At 43.1% G+C, this 23500-nt stretch overlaps 1 protein-coding gene across 1 annotated transcript; it reads left to right on the top strand.

The window, feature by feature from the left end:
• The first annotated feature begins 163 nt into the window (after positions 1–163).
• LOC139387485 (death-associated protein kinase 3-like) lies at positions 164–10608 on the top strand. The gene is given in 13 exon segments (XM_071133730.1): positions 164–208; positions 211–273; positions 1255–1361; positions 3816–3945; positions 4083–4174; positions 4393–4531; positions 4805–4934; positions 5700–5748; positions 5876–5902; positions 6177–6329; positions 6579–6624; positions 7914–8125; positions 8263–10608. Coding segments are annotated over 13 exon segments (1509 nt in total). The 3' UTR covers positions 8579–10608.
• The last annotated feature ends 12892 nt before the right edge of the window (positions 10609–23500 follow it).

Genomic DNA, 23500 nt, shown 5'->3' with positions numbered 1-23500 from the left:
AATAATACGGCCCAAATGGATGAAATAATTGGGATTCATTGAAGCTATTTGACAGATACATTTCAGCTTTTTTTTTTTTTTTATCTAAATTCATTGCTCTTTCAGATAGTAATAATTTGCTTTTGCGGGTTCAAACTTGTGCACGCACAACGATGAAGTCAGTATGATGTCATTCCATATGGTCCATCCTCCTGTCTCAAAGTGCTGTAATTTTCTTCTACCACCGGAAATTTGACTCCGGAGAGGAATGCAGGACCCGTAGCCAGTTATAATGTAAGTATCTGACTTTTAATTTGTATAGACAGAGTAAGGAACGATAAACTACCATCTCCGGTGTCAACTGACGTTATATGAAAATTGATGAGCGAATGACCAGCGAATCCTGTTCGCTAGTTAACGTTAGTGAATTAGTTCATGTAGCTAGCTAGCACGTTAGCTATCTAATATAGCATTACCAGCAAGCTTTTGTCAAAAATGTAGCTATATTTTCTTTAGAATTTGGTTTTGCCACGACCCATTATCACGGAAAGAGTTTAGGGTTTTAATGTTTGTTGTTATTTCTAGGGAAAAAGTTAGCCGTATCCCACTAGCTCACTTCTCCAGACTCAACGGTAGCTAGCCAGTTAGCAGCTAGTTAGCTACATATGGCTACAAGTTTTTACTTGTCAACAAAAATAAAAACAATTTGCGGTGTAATGTTAATCCATAGTATTTTCGGATAACAACAAGAAACCATTGTTTCTCAATCTGAGTAGCAAACGGTTGTCTAATGATAAAACCGCAGTGAGACCCTTTTAATCAGCTAGTTGATGGAAGAAGATGACGTAAGTAAGACCGGTATGCGGAGTTCTCAGTCCTACCAGCCAAGTTTTCCTTCTCCACTCCACTATGTTCATCACACGTGTGGGTGGAGTCGAAGAAACCGTGTTGACTTTGGCCAAATAAGGACGACCACTTTTGGGGGGGGGGGGGGGGTTTATGCACATCATTGGTTTGGGGTGAATTTGTTCAGGGTCAAATAGTTACATCAATTTACTGTATGTGTGTAAACTGATTGTATTGACCCCCCCCCCCCCCCCCCTTGTGGCTAAATTATCCAGCCTGTGGCATGCCTATTGTCACTCTATGACGTGTAGTATGTATTTGATCTAGTTTTGCTCATGTCAGCATCACATAAGTCTATCGTTGCCATGTTATGGGTCTCAATTTCCTTGGCAGGTACTAATAATCATGTTTCCCTGTTCTGTAATTCAGTGTGATTCAAGACACAACTTCTATCAGCAGCAACCCAGTCAGACCATGGCTGGCTTCAGACAAGAGGATGTGGAGGCATTCTATGATATGGGAGAGGAGCTAGGGAGGTAAGATCTGACCTGTGTCTGTCTGGCGGTACAGTGTTGCTGGAGGAGGATACAAAGGAGACTTGATTCAGCTCTCCCAATGTGGGCAGAATTTGTACTTTTAGGACGGTTGAGGAAAACTCCTACCCAGCATGAGGCACACTGGGCCAATGCAATTAAGTGTGCCTACCGTTCCATGTTCCACGTTCCAGCCATTACAATGAGCCTGTCCTCAAACATTACAATGACCATGTCGCCACAGGAGTCGCTAGTGCGTGATGCGACAAAGACATCCCTGCCGGCCAAACCCTCCCTTAACCTGGACGACGCTGGGCCAATTGTGCACCGCCCCATGAGGGGAGACTCAGAATCTCTAGTGGCACAGCTAGCACTGCGATGCAGTACCTTAGATCACTGCGTCACTCGGGAGGCCCCCACCTTTAGTAACTCTTGTATGTAAAGTGAAGCAATATTTCTACAAAGATCTTAAATATTGATTGTTGGGCTCTCCTAATGATACAATCCAAATGCCACTTAGTTGACTTGAAATCACATAGCTGGATGAAAACATCCGTTGGCAAATTCCCAGTGTATTTGTGGGACTGTTTATTCAACAGTGTAGAGCTCTCTGTTCTGTTATGCAAACCTGCTCTGTGTTTTTAACAAGTCCTTGTAAACTAAACAGAGCCGGAGCACTAGAATGAGTCATGTGCTTCTACAGGATTAAACCTGAATTTGTTCCAAATGGCAACCTGTTGACGTAGCGCACTACTTTAGATTAGAGACCATAGGGCTAAAGTAGTGCACTATAAAAGGAATATAGGGTGCCATTTGGGACACAATAAACCTGACTTCCTACCTTTATATGGACGTTTTGTTTTCTGCAGTGTTGCAGAAGAAGAATGACATCATTGCCTTTCTATGCGTTTATTTCCTCTTTATGCCTCTAGGTTTAGTCTAGCTGTTTATTAGGTGTTTTAGGTGTAGTCTAGCTGTTTTAGGTGTAGTCTAGCTGTTTTAGGTGTAGTCTAGCTGTTTATTAGCTGTTTTAGGTGTAGTTTAGCTGTTTATTAGGTGTAGTCTAGCTGTTTATTATGTGTTTTAGGTGTAGTCTAGCTGTTTATTAGCTGTTTTAGGTGTAGTTTAGCTGTTTATTAGCTGTTTTAGGTGTAGCCTAGCTGTTTATTAGGTGTTTTAGGTGTAGTTTAGCTGTTTATTAGGTGTAGTCTAGCTGTTTATTAGTTGTTTTAGGTGTAGTCTAGCTGTTTATTAGGTGTAGTCTAGCTGTTTATTAGGTGTAGTCTAGCTGTTTATTAGGTGTAGTCTAGCTGTTTATTAGGTGTAGTCTAGCTGTTTATTAGGTGTAGTCTAGCTGTTTATTAGGAGTAGTCTAGCTGTTTATTAGGAGTAGTCTAGCTGTTTATTAGGAGTAGTCTAGCTGTTTATTAGGTGTAGTCTAGCTGTTTATTAGGAGTAGTCTAGCTGTTTATTAGGAGTAGTCTAGCTGTTTATTAGGTGTAGTCTAGCTGTTTATTAGGTGTAGTCTAGCTGTTTATTAGGTGTAGTCTAGCTGTTTTAGGTGTAGTCTAGATGTTTTAGGTGTAGTCTAGCTGTTTATTAGGTGTAGTCTAGCTGTTTATTAGGTGTAGTCTAGCTGTTTATTAGGTGTAGTCTAGCTGTTTATTTCCTCTCTGGCTCTAGGTATGGTCTTGCTGTGTGAGAGGGGGGGGGGGACTGAGTTTGCTTAGAAAGGGTACATTAAATGGCAGAGCAGAACATTCAGTTCTGTGCAGATAGAGAAGCGCTGTGGACTTAACTTTAGGAATGGCTAGACCCTCAGGAATGCAGAATTTATGAACTCTGCAAAAAAAGAAACGTCCTCTCACTGTCAACTGCGTTTGTTTTCAGCAAACTTAAAATGTGTAAATATTTGTGTGAACATAAGATTCAACAACTGAGACGTAAGCTGTACAAGTTCCACAGAAAAGTGACTAACAGAAATGGAATAATGTGTCCCTGAACAGGGGGGGGTCAAAATAAAAAGTAACAGTCAGTTTCTGGTGTAGCCACAAGTTACATTAAGTACTGCAGTGCATCTCCTCATGAACTGCACCAGATTTGCCAGTTCTTGCTCTTCCACCAAGGCACCTGCAAGTTCCTGGACATTTCTGATGGGAATGGCCCTAGTACGCACCCTCTGATGTTAGGTGTAAATGTTTATAATAAATTTAAAAAAATAGCCACCCAGAGTCTTTATCTTATTACATAAAATGAAACTGCCAACCAGTGTGTTGCAATGCTTCCAGTGAACACTAGCCTATACAATTTGTAGTCAAGAATTTATAGCTTTACATCAGGATTTTCCCCAGATTGGCTATTTGGATTTGGCCCAGTCACTCTTTCTTGTTTCCTATGTTTATGTACATATTATATTATACTATCGATCATCATCATCATCCTCATTAACTCTCCTAGTGGACAATTCGCCATCGTACGGAAGTGTAAAGACAAGAGTTCTGGCTCGGAGTACGCCGCCAAGTTAATCAAGAAGCGTCGCCTGTCGTCCAGCCGCCGGGGCGTAAGCCGCGAGGAGATCGAGAGGGAGGTGAGAGAACCACAACGGAAATAAGAATTCAGGCTTTGCGTTTTATCCTCAATCATTGTATGTACTGGCTGGACCAGCTTTATATGCCTTTAAAAAAAATAAAAATGTATAATGAAATAAATCAAATGAAATTCTAGGTGAACATTCTGAGAGAGATCCAGCACAGCAACATCATCACGCTGCACGACATCTTCGAGAACAAGACGGACGTCATCCTCATCCTGGAGCTGTGAGTAGAGCTACACCAGTTGATATTTGGGGCTGATCTAGGATCAGCCACCTCCCCGTCCTTGTAATCGGATTCACTATGATCTAAAAGGCTAAACTGATCCTAAAGCAGCATTCGTCTGAGACTCTTTCTGAATACAGGCCCAGACCTGTACTCAAATAGTATATTGATAAAATAGAGTATTATTTTTTTTAACCCTGTTCTGTGGTGTGGTCCAGAGTGTCTGGAGGGGAACTATTTGACTTCCTGGCAGAGAAGGAGTCTCTAACAGAGGAGGAGGCCACACAGTTCCTCAAACAGATCCTGGACGGGGTCTACTATCTACACTCCAAACGCATCGCTCATTTTGACCTGAAGGTGGGTAGGGTGGAGTCTGGGGAAGGAGAAGCCAGGCTGGCATTGTAAACTAAAGTTCCATCTTGACTTGACGTATTCCTTTAAACTCCTATTGGAGCACTCCGACTCATCACTCAATGTATAACTTGATAGACTGTTTTGAGTCATTGGCACGTCAGTGAAAACGTCCAAAAGATTTCCAGCATTTGAGAAATATACAGTTTGGTGTCTTAAAAAAACAAACATCTGTATTGTATTATTATCTGCATTCTGAAATGTTTGTTTGTGCCGTAGCCAGAGAACATCATGCTGCTTGATAAGAACGTCTCCAACCCCAGGATCAAACTCATCGACTTTGGCATCGCTCATCAGATCAAAGCTGGAAATGAGTTTAAGAATATCTTTGGAACGCCAGAGTTTGTTGGTGAGACCATAGAGATGTGTTTGTAATATGTATTAATAATAATAATAGCAATTTAGTGTTCCACATATATTTCGTTATGTGTGTGAGACGCTCCTACATATTCATTTGCCTTATTTAAACATACAGTATCTTCAAACAGTATATTATTTATTTTTATTTTTGGACATTTGAACTCCCTTTTTCGCCCAAATTTCGTGATTTCGATCTTGTCTCATCGCTGCAACTCCTCAACGGCCTCAGGAGAGGTGACGGTTGAGTCATGCGTCCTCCGAAATATGTCCCGCCAAACCGCGCTTCTTAACACCCGCCGGCTTAACCCGGAAGCCAGCCGCACCAATGTGTCGGAGGAAACGCCGCTCAACTGAGGACCGAAGTCAGCTAGCAGGCGCCCGGCCCGCCACAAGGAGTCGCCAGAGCACGATGAACCAAGTAAAGCCCCCCCGACCAAACCTTCCCCTCACCCGGACAACGCTGGGCCAATTGTCCGCCGCCATATGGAACATGCGGTCACGGCCGGTTGTGACACAGCCGGGGGTTGAACCCCAGGTCTGTAGTGACGCCGCAACACTGCGATGCAGTGCCTCAGACAGCTGCGCCACTAGGGTGGCCCGTATAGCTTTAAAATTAAAATAAAGATTCCACAATGATCTTAATGTTATGGAATGGGGAAAATATTCCTTCATATTGGTTTTAATAAGTGGAGGTCTGTGTGTTGAGATCTCCCTGAAGATCATCTGGGTTCTAATAATCCTGCTTGTTTTACAGCTCCAGAGATAGTCAACTATGAACCACTCGGACTGGAGGCTGACATGTGGTAAAATAAACTAAGATTATTTTAAATGTTTTTTCTGATTTTGAGAACTTTTTGTTATTGTTGTTTTTCTCTGTTTCTTTACCCTTCAGGTAAATCTCACTAATTTGTTGTCCTCTTGTTTCTCCAGGAGTATTGGAGTTATCACGTACATTCTGTAAGTACTGCCTCACATTATAATGGTGTCAGTTGAGCGACATAAACCGTGTCAAATATGTTGTTAGATTATTTCTAAATCTACAGACATTCTTGATCATATTCTGTACCTGTTTTACAAAATGGAGAACGACACAAGTGAATGTTATTTCTGAGCAATCCAATCATTTTACATGATGAAATAGCAAATTAAGCGATTGTATTTAATATTTTGTCCATACCACTTGGTTAACCTTAGGTTGAGTGTTCTCAACATGTTGTCTTGTCTTCCTCAGGTTGAGTGGTGCCTCTCCGTTCCTGGGGGAGACCAAGCAGGAGACTCTGACCAACATCTCTGCTGTCAACTATGACTTTGACGAGGAGTACTTCAGCAATACCAGTGAGCTGGCCAAGGACTTCATCAGACGCCTGCTGGTCAAGGATCCCAAGTAAGGCTGGTTTACTGTGGATAGAACAGGCCTGGGAATACTTAGAACAACACGCAGGGACATGACAGTAACTATTTGCTTTTGTTTGTCTTGTTAGTTAATATATCATTGTAGGGACGTTTACTGAATCCGCACCATAGCCTTGGAGAACTTTGGTCTTCAGTGGAAATTATATAATTGCAATTACTAAAGGCATGACAGTAAAGCAGAAAGTAATAATTGATTCTTTTTCATCTCTTATTTCTCCAGGAAGAGGATGACCATCGATGACAGCCTTCAGCATCCCTGGATCAAGGTAGACATCTCTCACATATTTTACATCTTACTGATCCCAAATGTTGGACTATCCCTTTGCCCTCTTTCACTTATAAAGCAACTGTTGGCTTTTAGCACCTGGTTTACTGCCGCTTTACTGATGGTTTACTGATGGTTTACTGCCGCTTTGCTGATGGTTTACTGCCGCTTTACTGATGGTTTACTGCCGCTTTACTGATGGTTCACTGCCGCTTTACTGATGGTTTACTGATGGTTCACTGCCGCTTTACTGATGGTTCACTGCCGCTTTACTGATGGTTTACTGATGGTTTACTGCCGCTTTACTGATCGCTTACTGATGGTTTGCTGATGGTTTACTGCCGCTTTGCTGATGGTTTACTGCCGCTTTGCTGATGGTTTACTGCCGCTTTACTGATGGTTCACTGCCGCTTTACTGATGGTTTACTGATAGTTTACTGCCACTTTACTGATGGTTTACTGCCGCTTTACTGATGGTTTCCAGACGCTTTACTGATGGTTTACTGCCGCTTTACTGCCGCTTTACTGATGGTTTACTGCCGCTTTACTGATGGTTTCCAGACGCTTTACTGCCGGTTTACTGATGGTTTACTGCCGGTTTACTGCCTCTTTACTGCCGGTTTACTGATGGTTTACTGCCGCTTTACTGATGGTTTACTGCCGCTTTACTGATGGTTTACTGCCACTTTACTGATGGTTTACTGCCGCTTTACTCATGGTTTACTGCCGCTTTATTGATGGTTCACTGCCGCTTTACTGATGGTTTACTGCCGCTTTACTGATGGTTTACTGCCGCTTTACTGATGGTTTACTGCCGCTTTACTGATGGTTTCCAGACGCTTTACTAATGGTTTACTGCCGCTTTACTAATGGTTTACTGCCGCTTTACTGATGGTTTACTGCCGCTTTACTGATGGTTTACTGCCGCTTTACTGATGGTTTCCAGACGCTTTACTGCCGGTTTACTGATGGTTTACTGCCGGTTTACTGCCTCTTTACTGCCGGTTTACTGCCGCTTTACTGATGGTTTACTGCCGCTTTACTGATGGTTTACTGCCGCTTTACTGATGGTTTACTGCCACTTTACTGATGGTTTACTGCCGCTTTACTGATGGTTTACTGCCGCTTTATTGATGGTTTACTGATGGTTTACTGCCGCTTTACTGATGGTTTACTGCCGCTTTACTGATGGTTTACTGCCGCTTTACTGATGGTTCACTGCCGCCTTACTGATGGTTCACTGCCGCTTTACTGATGCTTTTTGACCCATTAACGCTCCTCTCCTCCCAGGTGATCAAGAGGCGGAACGTGCGCCAGGAGGAGAGCGGGAAGAAGCCGGAGCGCAGGCGCCTGAAGACCACGCGTCTAAAGGAGTACACTATCAAGTCCCACTCCTCCATGCCCCCCAACAACACCTACGTCAACTTCGAACGCTTCTCCCAGGTGCTGGAGGAGATCGCTGCTGCTGAGGAGGGGCTGAGAGACCTGGAACAGAACCAGAGGTGAGAGGGAGGGATGAATCGATAGATGGATGGATTCGTAATTTTAAGTTGATTATTTAAAAAATGCATGTACAGCCGCTCTAATTGGATACAACATACGTGTTCCATGCATTCTAACATCTCCCTGACTTCTCCAGGTCGTGCCGGGAGGACGTGGCTGCTCTCCTGTCTATCTACGAGGAGAAGGAGGGCTGGTACAAGGAGGAGAACCAGAGCATCGCCAGCGACCTGGGTCACATCCGCCAGGAGCTGCAGCGTACCCAGGCCCAGCGCAGGCAGAGTCAGGAGGATGCCCGCGCCACCATGCTGGCTGCTAACGCCCTCAAGAGGAAGTTTGGCCGTCTGGAGAACCGTTACGAGGTCCTGGCAGAGCAGGTGGCGTCGGAGGTGCTCTGGGTGGAGGAGCTGGTCAGGGGGATAGAGAAGGAGAAGGACAGCCTCGTCATGCCCTGAGTTTGGCCTGGCTTCTAGTTTCACTGACCTGGCCATGCCCTGATGCCAGCCTGGCTTCTAGTATCACTGACCTGGTCATGCCCTGAAGCCAGCCTGGCTTCTAGTATCACTGACGTGGTCATGCCCTGAGGCCAGCCTGGCTTCTAGTATCACTGACCTGGTCATGCCCTGAGGCCAGCCTGGCTTCTAGTATCACTGACCTGGTCATGCCCTGAGGCCAGCCTGGCTTCTAGTATCACTGACCTGGTCATGCCCTGAGGCCAGCCTGGCTTCTAGTATCACTGACCTGGTCATGCCCTGAGGCCAGCCTGGCTTCTAGTATCACTGACCTGGTCATGCCCTGAGGCCAGCCTGGCTTCTAGTATCACTGACCTGGTCATGCCCTGAGGCCAGCCTGGCTTCTAGTATCACTGACCTGGTCATGCCCTGAGGCCAGCCTGGCTTCTAGTATCACTGACCTGGTCATGCCCTGAGGCCAGCCTGGTTTGGTACAGACACCGGTCTTATATACCAGCTGTCATTAGATTCAGAACAAGGGCCCAGAGTTTTTCTGGTGAGGGAAAACTCTGGCCCCTGGTCCTAAGTCATGATGCTACACCCCCCCCCCCAGACATTTGATTAGGGAAAATGATCCCCCTTCCCCATCTTCCCTTTCTAATGAGAGCACCAACAATGTCCCTCCCTACTATGAATACATTTAATCAACAAAATATGTGTTTAAAGACTGTCCATTCCAGTATTTTCTAAATTAATTCATAACGTTAAAAATGGTAAAGATTGTGATTCATTTTTTTGCAGTATATTTGGTTAAGATGATGATACATACATGCATACAGGAAGGTTTTCTGCACCTGCAATCATTTTTCTATAGTTTTTTTAGCCCCATACTTAAAGGGATATTTATCATTAACAGCTGACTATGATTGACCAATAAGGCCCAAGGGGGTGTGGTATACGGGCAGTATACCGTGTCTAAGGGCTGTTCTTATGCATGATGCGACGCGGAGTGCCTGGACACAGTCCTTAGCCGTGGTATATTGGCCATATACCACAAGCACCCAAGGTGCTTTATTGCTATTATAAACTGGTTACCTGCATAATTAGAGCAGTAAAAACAAATGTTTCGTCATACCCGTGGCATACAGTGTGATATACCACGGCTGTCAGCCAATCAGCATTCAGGGCTGGAACCACCCAGGTTAGAAGTAACAACAACATAGTAGAAACAATAGAACATGTGTTATAGGGAGATTCCATTTTGAAGATAATCTTATTGACACTCAACAACCGTCTTGCTGTACTGCGATGCGAAGCTACAGACAGATGCAGATACTATACTATATATTTATACTATATAAATACTAATAGTTCTCTTACGTGTGAAGAGAGTTGTCTTAAAATGGATTGTACAAACCTGTTTTGCAACTTGCACGCAGCTTGTACATTGAACACCTTATTGCCTATACATAAGCTAAATCAAGTGTGTAGTAATGTCTAAACCTTTTCATGAATAATGGAAGTCTAGTGACTGTCCCTCCAAAACGTTTTAGGCCGGTTTCCCTGGACCCTGGACTATAAATAATGGTCAATGGAGAACCTCCATTTAGAAAATAGCATTTTAGTTCAGTATTTAGCTGTGTCCGGGGAAAACCGTCCCTTTCGAATACAACTATTGCACAGTAGCCTCATACCAAATGATCTGCATGTCTATCTGCTACTATATTTGAATGATTGTTTTAGTCAGCCTTCTGTCGCTATGACCATAGCCCCACACTACAGACATTCCATGAGTTGGTCTTAAATCTATGCATCGCATTCCATGTTCCACATAGAACTCTATGTACTGTACATTTCCCTAGTTTAATATACTATTTTGCACTTAAATATAGCCGTGTTCCAAACTATTTCCCATTCAATATTATTATTTTTTTTTTATGTACCCAAAACTTATAATGGTATGTATTGTTAAGTTTGAATGATGACATATTTAGATGGGGTTTTGTTTCAAATAAACAAACTCATAACCTAAAGGAATCTTTATGGTGTATATTTTTTCTGTCCATTGAGATTTTGCAGGTCCAGATTTCTCAGCTTTTTTTTTTTACATAAAAAAAGGATCCTTCCACCTGGAGATTATGGAACTTGTCTCTCTGTTTCCATAGTAACTCAGAACTAAGGAATATGATCTTTGTTATTCAACGCAACCCCTGTTCCCTTCGACAACATGGCTCGGTCTAACAGTTAAGTCGTCCGGGACGTGCTGTAACCTGTTGATGGCAATGCTGCTGACCCTGTGGTGTCCCTCACTGTGATGTGGGCCAGTGCAAGGTAGCCCGAAAGGTGTGTGGACCACAGTGCCTGCCTGCTTAGCAGTAAAGCTTCCCACTGGGCAAAAACAGGTTGAATCAGCATTGTTTCCATGTCATTTCAACCAAAACATTTAATGTGATGAAGTTGAATCAATATAGAAAACCTAAGGGACTTTACCATTTTCAGCCAACTTTAAACCTAAAGCCAATAAAGGGGGACATTTTTGGTTGATTTCACATTATTTGACAACTCAAATGTTGAACCGACATCCGTTCCCAGTGAGTTACTCCCTCTGGGTACAAGCCTCCTATCCTGGGGGTGTACTTGTAAATCACACTGGCTCACACTACAGAAACAGGAGATGGACTAGTGTCCTGTCCAGGGGGTGTACTTGTAAATCACACTACAGAAACAGGAGGTGGACTAGTGTCCTGTCCAGGGGGTGTACTTGTAAATCACACTACAGAAACAGGAGGTGGACTGGTGTCCTGTCCAGGGGGTGTATTTGTAAATCACACTACAGAAACAGGAGATGGACTAGTGTCCTGTCCAGGGGGTGTACTTGTAAATCGCACTACAGAAACAGGAGATGGACTAGTGTCCTGTCCAGGGGGTGTACTTGTAAATCGCACTACAGAAACAGGAGATGGACTAGTGTCCTGTCCAGGGGGTGTACTTGTAAATCACACTACAGAAACAGGAGATGGACTAGTGTCCTGTCCAGGGGGTGTACTTGTAAATCACACTACAGAAACAGGAGATGGACTCCAGTCCCTATGGACTGTTCTGGCTCGGATAAGGCTTACTTCTCCAAGGTGTAACGTTCCCACAAGACAAACTCAAAATGACGCTCACAACAAAGATAATCACTGCCAACCAAATAAAACAGATCGTCGTTCTTAAAGACACCCACCATGACAAACTATAAGAAAAAAACACAATTTAGGACAGGGAGTAAAAAGAACTGAAGAAACACCAAAACACTAGCTTCTTTCTAACGTAAAAAGGTTGAACTCGCACCACAGCTGACAAAGTGTAGCTCTTCTTAACATCTCTCACGCTCAACTGGAGCACTGGGCCAGCCACTCCTAAATAGCACCTGGGCCAACACAGGTTTAACACACTGACTGACGAGGTGACACCAATCGGTGCGACCTACGTGCTAAATTCCAACCTCAAAACATGAATAAAAAAACTAACAAAGGCTTATTTCCTTTTATCTAGGTACCTCCCAGGTTACAATAACTCCAACCAGAGCTTATCGTGTGTTTACCGGTACGATCTAAACTTCATTCAACGGGCCCTGACGGAGAAGATGGAGGGGGCAAAGGTCATGTGAGAGAAAGACCCGCAGGCCTTGCTGGAGGTGATAAGGCTGAGCCAGGAGATGCTGTTGCTAAGAGACTGACAGAAACTATCATGTCGCTGTCTGTGCGGGAGAATGTGTGTTTACATTTAGCCTTCAATACCACTTTTACATGTTTGACATTCTCGTTCGTGTTCAGAATATATACTGTTGATATATTTTATATGCTGTTTATGTTCAGAATACCTCTTTGGAGACAATAATATATAATATACTGAACAAAAATATAAACGCAGTTACAGTTCATATAAGGCAATCAGTCAATTTAAATAAATTCATTAGGCCTTAATCTATGGATTTCACATGACTGGGCAGGGGCACAGCCATGGCTGGGCCTGGGAGGGTATAGGCCCACCCACTGGAACCAACAGGACCCTGAAAAGCTTCTACCTCCCAGCCATAAGAGTCAATGAACAAGCCTTTCGCTACACCCACAATAACATTTGCTAAACATGTGTATGTGACCAATAAAGATTTGATTTGATAAATAGTTAGTTAGATAGCGACCCGGACTATCTGCATCGACCCTGTTTTCACTAACTTTGACTCATCACATAAACTTCTGTTACTGTTTATTATCTGTCACTTTATTCCTAGTTATGCTGTATGTACATATCTACCTCAATTACCTCGTACACCTGCGGTTTGACACGGTACTGTTACCCAGTGTACAAAACATTAGGAACACCTGCTCTTTCCATGACAGACTGACTAGGTGAACCGGTACATCGCCTTGTATAGAGGTCCTGGATGGCAGGAAGCTCGGCCCACGTGATATACTGGGCTGTATGCATTTTGGTAAATCCGACCACAACTCTATCCTCCTGATTCCTTCTTACCAGCAAAAAATAAAGCAGGAAGCACCAGGGACTCGGTCTATAAAAAAGTTGTCAGATGAAGTAGATGCTAAACTACAGGAATGTTTTCCTATCACAGACTGGAATATGTTCCGGGATTCTTCCGATGGCATTGAGGAGTACACCACATCAGTCACTGGCTTTATCAATAAGTGCATTGAGGACGTCATCCCCACAGTGACTGTACATACATACCCCAACCAGAAGCCATGGATGACAGGCAACATCGCACTGAGCTAAAGGGTAGAGGTGCCGCTTTCAAGGTGCAGGACTCTAACCCGGAAGCTTACAAGAAATCCTGCTATGTCCTGCGACAAACCATCAAACAGGCAAAGTGTCAATACAGGGCTAAGATTGAATCATACTACACAGGCTGCGATGCTCGTCTTATGTGGCAAGGCTTGCAAACTATTACAGACGACAAAGGGAAGCCCAGCCACGAGCTGCCCAGTGACACGAGCCTACCAGACGAGCTAAATCACTTCTATGCTCACTTCGAGGCAAGCAACAAATCAAATCAAATGTATTTATATAGCCCTTCTTACATCTGCTGATATCTCAAAGTGCTGTACAGAAACCCAGCCTAAAACCCCAAACAGCAAGCAATGCAGGTGTAGAAGCACGGTGGCTAGGAGAAACTCCCTAGAAAGGCAGACCACCATAGTCCCTGTTCCCAAGAACACAAACGCAACCTGTCTAAATGACTACAGACCCGTAGCACTCACGTCCGTAGCCATGAAGTGCTTTGAAAGGTTGGTAATGGCTCACATCAACACCATTATCCCAGAAACCCTAGACCCACTCCAATTTGCATACCGCCCAAACAGATCCACAGATGATGCAATCTCTATTGCACTTCACACTGCCCTTTCCCACCTGGACCTTTCCCACCTGGACCTGGACACAAAACACTTACAGTATGTGAGAACGCTATTCATTGACTACAGCTCAGCGTTCAACACTATAGTAAATCTCATCACAAGCTAATGATCCTGGGACTAAACACCTCCCTCTGCAACTGGATCCTGACAGGCTGCCCCCAGGTGGTGAGAGTACGTAGCAACACATCTGCCACGCTGATCCTCAACACTGGAGCCCCCCAGGGGTGCGTGCTCAGTCCCCTCCTGTACTCCTTGTTCACCCACGACTACATGGCCAGGCACGACTCCAACACCATCATTAAGTTTGCAGACGGCACAACAGTGGTAGGCCCGATCACCGACAACGACGAGACAGCCTATAGGGAGGAGGTCAGAGACCTGGCCGGGTGGTGCCAGAATAACAACCTGTCCTTTAACGTAACCAAGACTAAGGAGATGATTGTGGACTACAGGAAAAGGATGACCGAGCACGCCCCCGTTCTCATCGATGGGGCTGTAGTGGAGCAGGTTGAGCGCTTCAAGTTCCTTGGTGTCCACATCACCAACAAACTAGAATGGTCCAAACACACCAAGAGAGTCATGAAGAGGGCACGACAAAGCCTATTCCCCCTCAGGAAACTAAAAAGATTTGGCATGGGTCCTGAGATCCTCAAAAGGTTCTACAGCTGCAAAATCGAGAGCATCTTCACTTTTTGCATCACTGCCTGGTAGGGCAATTGCTCAGCCTCCGACCGCAAGGCACTACAGAGGGCTGTGCGTATGGCCCAGTACATCACTGGAGCTAAGCTGACTGCCATCCAGGACCTCTACACCAGGCAGTGTCAGAGGAAGGCCCTAAAAATTGTCAAAGACCCCAGTCACCCCAGTTATAGACTGTTCTCTCTACTACCGCATGGCAAGCGGTACCGGAGTGCCAAGTCTAGGACAAAAAGGCTTCTCAACAGTTTTTACCCCCAAGCCATTAGACTCCTGAACAGGTAATCAAATGGCTACCCGGACTATCTACATTGTGTACCCTCCCCCCCCCGCCAACCCCTCTTTTACGCTGCTGCTACTCTGGTGTTTATCATATATGCACTGTCACTTTAACTATACGTTCATGTCCATATGTACATACTACCTTAATTGGGCCGACCAACCAGTGCTCTCGCACATTGGCTAACCGGGCTATTTGCATTGTGAGAAGATTATTTTATATTCTTACCCGTATCTGAGTCATATTGTATGCAAACTTTCATACTTGTGTAAGGATACTGACACACACACACACACACAAACACACATTCTATAATATTGAACTCTGCTGTGGTCAAATAAAGCATCCATTACAAAACAACTTATCGGGGCTAAATTTGAATTGGGACCCTTACCCATCATATGCCATGATGAAACAACTTTGATGGGCTTCAACTCCGGCACCACAGTCTTCACCCTCACACATTTCTGGCAGGCTAGACAGGGTAATGACCTATAAGCACAAAGTAACAAATTGATACATTGTGTGCTCTCTGATATGACATTCATTGAAAACATAATACTTTCTGATATAATAGAATGTGATCGATAAACAAAAGGTTATTTCCCTTGGCCAGCTGTCCACCTCCTTGACAATTCCCCGTCAGAAGAAGGAAGCGTAGGTTGATTTTGGCAATCATGTGCTTCTCTTCGAAATGGCCAGCATGCATCTCGGTCAGCACAACCTCTTTCTCCTCCTTAGTAAAAAAATCACACTCCTGTGTGGCTGGCCATCCATCCCCCGTAGGTACATACTGTATGATTACTTAACAAGTTGGAAGAGAAGAGTTGGTAAAATACTGAAGTCTAAGTACATTTCCACTGCTGTCTTTCTCTCTCTGTCCCTTTCTCACGTTCATATTTTCTTTCTCACCCCCCCCCCCCCCCCCGCCCACTCTCAATTCAATTCACTGGGCTTTATTGGCATGGGAAACACATGTTAACAATGCCAAAGCAAGTGAAGTAGATAATAAACAAAAGTCAAATAAACAATATAAAATTAACAGTAAACACAGAAGTTCCAAAATAATAAAGACATTTTAAATGTCATATTATGTCTAAATACAGTGTTGTAACGATGTGCAAATAGTGAAAGTACAAAAGGGAAAATAAATAAACAAAAATATGGGTTGTATTTTGTTCTTGTTTGTTTGTTCTTGTTTGTTTGTTCTTGTTTGTTTGTTCTTGTTTGTTCTTCACTGGTTGCCCTTTTCTTGTGGCAACAGGTCACAAATCTTGCTGCTGTGATGGCACACTGTGGAATTTCACCCAGTAGATATTGGAGTTTGTGTAATCTGAGGGAAATATGTGTCTCTAATATGGTCATACATTTGGCAGGAGGTTAGGAAATGCAGCTCAGTTTCCACCTCATTTTGTGGGCAGTGTGCACATAGCCTGTCTTCTCTTGAGAGCCAGGTCTGCCTACGAGGACCTTTCTCAATAGCAAGGCTATGCTCACTGAGTCTGTACATAGTCAAAGCTTTCCTTAAGTTTGGGTCAGTCACAGTGGTAAGGTATTTTGCCACTGTGTACTCTCTGTTTAGGGCCAAGAAGCATTCTAGTTTGCTCTGTTTTTTTTGTTAATTCTTTCCAATGTGTCAAGTAATTATCTTTTTGTTTTCTCATGATTTGGTTGGGTCTAATTGTGTTGCTGTCCCGGGGCTCTGTGGGGCCTCCCTCTCTCTCTCTCTCTCTCTCTGTCAGTCTAGCAAAGACACCTGTTGGGGAATAATCAGAATTAGTTGGTAACATAGGTAAGATGTTTTATATTCATCATATGTTTGTAAGTTACTTCTCATCAGAATGTATATTTTTGTATAATACTGTGGCGGGGTTGCAGTATCTGTTCTATGTCAAGACTAAGTTGCTTGGGCCGGAGAGAGGGGAGAGGTCAAGCGTGTATCTCTTGGCTCCACAATGTCTGTGTGCCAGTCAATGTGTCTCTGTGATCTTGTCAAGATAGGATGGATTTGATATATGCCTGTTGATATGGAGGATTTGTTTAGGTTCTGCGTTTGAGAAAATAACATAGTTTAGGAGACAAAGCTGAACGATAAATTATGCCGATGCTGTCTGGCTATGTGTGTCTTTGCTATAAAGGATCTCAGTTGCAATGTGTAAGGAACTCTCAGAGAATTCATTTATAGACACTGAATTGATCTGAGAGTCACAGGGTTGTGATGGAGCTCATATAATTAAAGATGGACTTTGTGATAACTAACTCTGACTTGTGTGTGGTTTGCTCTCATGATTTGGTAAATACAGGAAATTTCCACGACACACCTAGTTAAGGACATTTGGAATTACCATAATTGCTTACACCTATCCATTTGATTGATCAGGTTTAACTTATAGCTAGACACCTCAATATGACAGATATACACCTATATCAGTGGAGGCTGCTGAGGGGAGGACGGCTCATAATAAATGGCAGGAATGGAGTGAATGGAATGGTATCAACCACACACCACGTGTTTGATACCATTATTCCATTTACTCCATTCCATTATGAGCCATCCTCCCCTCAGCAGCCTCCACTGAACTATATGAATAGCCAGCAACATGTAGATGACCAACTAGCTAGATGGAAAAATGTTGTTGAAAAATGGTTGTACATAACTAAATCCGTCCAGTTATCTAACAGAAGTTAACTGCTTAACGTTACCCTGAATTGTGAATTTTTCTGAATGATGCGCCTCTTGTTCGAGATCAGTGGTGCCTTCAGTATTTCGCCTGGTTGGAAAAATTAAATAAAATCTTCTCAGGGGATACCATTGAAGTGCAAGCTACATAGAAAGATTAAGCTACAATAACAGTAACAGTAGCTAACTTAGCTAGCTAACGTTAGCTAAATAAAAATCTGGCTAGCTAGCTGGTATAACGTACAGTAGCTAGTGTCGTAGAAATATTCAGTCAATAATATCTCTCAAATACCGGAGCCTGTGAGTTCAAATAGACTTTTATTACAATATAATAAAAGCCGTGCCGGTTCATGAAAACAACTAACTTTCCAGTCTTGGCACACACTTCTTATACATTTTTCCTTCTTACGTCACACACATAGTAACTCCTCTTAATGACTCATCCACTCCGGCATTTAGCCAAAGGTTATCTTTTTGCCTTGCACTAATTTTTTGTTTGGTTTCATATTAGGGCATGGAAACTTTAGTGCCACACCAATAGTTTAAAAAAACAGACATGTTCTCGACTAAGACAGGTGCATCCATGTAGGACCATAGACGTAACCATAGCAACAGTAAATATGAGGCCATACCACTGTTACAGAAATAACCAGACATGTCCACTACCCAGACAGGTGCAGGTCTAATGACCCAGAGCACATATAGAGAGCACTAGTCTTGCTGGCACCTCTGAAATAAATAATTACCACACATGTTCTGGAAAATTCTCAATACTAGCAACGTCAATCTAAAAACAGCTCACATTATTTATTCATATTTAACAATAGTTTATTATATAAAGACATATACAGTTGAAGTCGGAAGTTTACGTACACCTTAGCCAAATACATTTAACTCTGTTTTTCACAATTCCTGACACTTAATCCTAGTAAAAATTCCCTGTTTAAGGTCAGTTAGGATCACCACTTTATTTTAAGAATGTGAAATGTCAGAATAACAGTAGAGAGAATTATTTCATATTTTATTTCTTTCATCACATTCCCAGTGGGTCCGAAGTTTACATTCACTCAATTAGTATTTGGTAGCATTGCCTTTAAATTGTTTAACTTGGGTCAAACGTTTCAGGTAGCCTTCCACAAGCTTCACACAATAAGTTGGGTGAATTTTGGTCCATTCCTCCTGACAGAACTGGTATAACTGAGTCAGGTTTGTAGGCCTCCTGACAGAGCTGGTATAACTGAATCAGGTTTGTAGGCCTCCTGACAGAGCTGGTGTCACTGAGTCAGGTTTGTAGGCCTCCTGACAGAGCTGGTGTAACTGAGTCAGGTTTGTAGGCCTCCTTGCTTTTTCAGTTCTGCCCACAAATGTTCTATAAGATTGAGGTCAGGGCTTTGTGATGGCCACTCCAATACCTTGACTTTGTTGTCCTTGAGCCATTTTGCCACAACTTTGGAAGTATGCTTGGGGTCATTTTCCATTTGGAAGACCCATTTGCTTTAACTTGTCTTGAGATGTTGCTTCAATATATCCACAGAATTTTCCTTCGTCATGATGCCATCTATTTTGTGAAGTGCACCAGTCCCTCCTGCAGAAAAGCACCCCCACAACATGATGCTGCCACCCATGTGCTTCATGGTTGGGATGGTGTTCTTCGGCTGCAAGCCTTCCCCTTTTTTCTCCAAACATAACGATGGTCATTATGGACAAAAGGTTATATTTTTGTTTCATCAGACCAGACGACATTTCTCCAAAAAGTACGATCTTTGTCCCCATGTGCAGTTGCAAACCATAGTCTTGCTTTTTTATGGCAGTTTTGGAGCAGTGGCTTCTTCCTTGCTGAGCGGCCTTTCAGGTTATGTCGATATAGGACTCGTTTTACTGTGGATATAGATACTTTTGTACCTGTTTCCTCCAGCATCTTCACAAGGTCCTTTGCTGTTGTTCTGGGATTGATTTGCAGGGGAACAAATACTTTAAGGTCTCAGAGCGAGTGATGTCACCGATTGAAACGCTATTAGCGCGCACCACCGTTAACTAGCTAGCCATTTCAAACCGGTTACACATAGAAGGCAATTAGCTTGTCTGGTAGGCTCAGCGTCACTGGGCAGCTTGCGGCTGGGTTTATCTTTGTAATTTATGATAGTTTGCAAGCCCTGCCACATCCGACAATCATCAGAGTCAGTTTAGTAGGTTTTGATCTTAGACCGGTATTGACGCTTTGCCTGTTTGATTGCATAGTGGGATTTCTTATAAGTGTCCGGATTAGTGTCCCGCTCCTTGAAAGCGGCAGCTCTAGCCTTTAGCTCAGTGTGGATGTTGCCTGTAATCCATGGCTTCTGGTTGGGATATGTACATATGGTCGCTGTCGGGACAACTTCCACAATGCATTTATTAATGAAGCCGGTAACTGATGGTGGTAAACTCCTCAATCCCATTGGATGAATCCCGGTACCTACAGTGCCTTGCGAAAGTATTCGGCCCCCTTGAACTTTGCGACCTTTTGCCACATTTCAGGCTTCAAACATAAAGATATAAAACTGTATTTTTTGTGAAGAATCAACAACAAGTGGGACACAATCATGAAGTGGAACGACATTTATTGGATATTTCAAACTTTTTTAACAAATCAAAAACTGAAAAATTGGGCGTGCAAAATTATTCAGCCCCTTTACTTTCAGTGCAGCAAACTCTCTCCAGAAGTTCAGTGAGGATCTCTGAATAATCCAATGTTGACCTAAATGACTAATGATGATAAATACAATCCACCTGTGTGTAATCAAGTCTCCGTATAAATGCACCTGCACTGTAATAGTCTCAGAGGTCCGTCAAAAGCGCAGAGAGCATCATGAAGAACAAGGAACACACCAGGCAGTTCCGAGATACTGTTGTGAAGAAGTTTAAAGCCGGATTTGGATACAAAAAGATTTCCCAAGCTTTAAACATCCCAAGGAGCACTGTGCAAGCGATAATATTGAAATGGAAGGAGTATCAGACCACTGCAAATCTACCAAGACCTGGCCGTCCCTCTAAACTTTCAGCTCATACAAGGAGAAGACTGATCAGAGATGCAGCCAAGAGGCCCATGATCACTCTGGATGAACTGCAGAGATCTACAGCTGAGGTGGGAGACTCTGTCCATAGGACAACAATCAGTCTATCAGTATATTACACAAATCTGGCCTTTATGGAAGAGTGGCAAGAAGAAAGCCATTTCTTAAAGATATCCATAAAAAGTGTTGTTTAAAGTTTGCCACAAGCCACCTGGGAGACACACCAAACATGTGGAAGAAGGTGCTCTGGTCAGATGAAACCAAAATTGAACTTTTTGGCAACAATGCAAGACGTTATGTTTGGCGTAAAAGCAACACAGCTCATCACCCTGAACACACCATCCCCACTGTCAAACATGGTGGTGGCAGCATCATGGTTTGGGCCTGCTTTTCTTCAGCAGGGACAGGGAAGATGGTTAAAATTGATGGGAAGATGGATGGAGCCAAATACAGGACCATTCTGGAAGAAAACCCGAGTCTGCAAAAGACCTGAGACTGGGACAGAGATTTGTCTTCCAACAAGACAATGATCCAAAACATAAAGCAAAATCTACAATGGAATGGTTCAAAAATAAACATATCCAGGTGTTAGAATGGCCAAGTCAAAGTCCAGACCTGAATCCAATCGAGAATCTGTGGAAAGAACTGAAAACTGCTGTTCACAAATGCTCTCCATCCAACCTCACTGAGCTCGAGCTGTTTTGCAAGGAGGAATGGGAAAAATGTTCAGTCTCTCGATGTGCAAAACTGATAGAGACATACCCCAAGCGACTTACAGCTGTAATCGCAGCAAAAGGTGGCGCTACAAAGTATTAACTTAAGGGGGCTGAATAATTTTGCACGCCCAATTTTTCAGTTTTTGATTTGTTAAAAAAGTTTGAAATATTCAATAAATGTCGTTCCACTTCATGATTGTGTCCCACTTGTTGTTGATTCTTCACAAAAAAATACAGTTTTATATCTTTATGTTTTAAGCCTGAAATGTGGCAAAAGGTCGCAAAGTTCAAGGGGGCCGAATACTTTCGCAAGGCACTGTATTTCAGTCTGCGCTAGCGAAACAGTCCTGTAGTGTAGCATCCACTTCATCAGACCACTTCCGTATTGAGTGCTTCAGTGGTATTTTCTGTTAGAATTTCTGCTTGTAAGCAAGAATAACGAGTATGGAGTTGTGGTCAGATTTGCAAAATGGAAGGCGAGGGTTTGTATGTGTGTCTGTGTGTGGAATAAAAGTGATCTATAGTTTTTTTCGCCTCTAGTTACATGCTGGTTGAAACGAGGTAAAACGAATTTCAGTTTTACTGCATTAAAATCACCGGCCACTAGTTTCGTCGCCTTTGGATGAGCATTTTCTTGTTTGCTTTTGGCCCTATACTGCTCGTTGAATGCGGTCTTAGTGCCAGTATCGGGTTTGTGGTTGTATATAGCTGCGAAAAATATATGAAAACTCTCTTGGTAAATAGCATGGTCTACAGCGAGCAGAACGTAGAGAATTCCTTAATATTAGAGATAGCGCACCAGCCGTTGTTAACAAAGAACACACACCTCCCTTGAGTTTACCCGGTGCTGCTGTTCTGTCCTACATCGAAAAAACAGCTTTATATGTATATTATCCATGTCCTTATTCAGCCACGACTCCGATATTGCAGTTCTTAAGGTTCCGTTGATAGGATAGTCTCGGAGCTCGTCCTGTTTGTTCTCCAGTGACTGTACGTTGGCCAATAGAACAGAGGGTAGATGCAGTTTATGTACTCGCCAATGTAGTTTTGTCAGGGTGCCCGCACGTCGGGCCTCTCTTACGATGCTTTTTCCTTTTCTGAGTCCGCGGTGAGCAGTATGTCCTGAGCCTCTGACTCTTTGTAGTGGTAATCTTCATCCTAATCGAGGTTAGTGATCGCTGTTTTGATGTCCAAAAACAATTTTTGTGACAGGAAATTATGGCGGAAGCCCGTAAAACACCTGCTATCCAATGCAGCACCATTACTGTAGTCACTTTTTCCTGTACTTATTCACTTAATGACAGAACAGAACATGTTACAGTAAAGGCCTTTTTACTGTGTGTTGTGTTTTTGGTTTATGTTTGTGTATGATTTTTTGCCTATGTAATTTCGTCAACTTTTAAATGAGGGAAATTACATTGCTCCTGAGTTCAGTATAATGTACTACATATCCCATGAATCAAACAGCGCGAAACTCGGAAATTGAAATAGAGAACGGAAGAGATGAGAATCCCATTGGGCAATGAATGGAGCAACGTATAACGCCCAGACTGTCGACCAATCGGGTTGACGTTGTCATGTTGCGTCACGCGGTTGCTAAACTAATCATCACTTCTCGAAGTCAAAGTATCTTGCCGCGTTTAAAATCAAGGGGAACTCGGAAATCTCTGACTTCAGTGCGTTCATGACAACTGGGAACTCAGAAAAAACGAGCTCCGACTGTAAAAAAATGTTTTGAATGGTCATCCAACTCGGAATTATAAATCGTGAAGTCGGGCCTCTTTCTAAAGTTCAGACTTTCCGATTTGATAATCACAAACCTCATGATTTGACCTCGTTTTTTTCCGTGTTCCCAGTTGTCTTGAAAGCACCATATATCGAGAAACCTGCCTATTTTCCTCGAAAGTAGGTAAGGTCACGATTCCAAAGCTATACAACGTTACAGAGAAGCAATTAATTATCTCACACCTCGGAAAATATTTGTAATGTTATACTTGTTCACGGAATTGACGCTAATGTTGTGTTTTTGAGCTAGCGCCCAATTGACTCCCATTCACTCCTTGGAGGAGAGCTCTCTTTATCCCAG

The sequence above is a fragment of the Oncorhynchus clarkii genome, chromosome 28 (assembly GCF_045791955.1).
Source record: "Oncorhynchus clarkii lewisi isolate Uvic-CL-2024 chromosome 28, UVic_Ocla_1.0, whole genome shotgun sequence".
Classification (NCBI taxonomy): Eukaryota; Metazoa; Chordata; class Actinopteri; order Salmoniformes; family Salmonidae; genus Oncorhynchus; species Oncorhynchus clarkii.
This window is presented reverse-complemented; position numbering and strand designations above follow the sequence as displayed.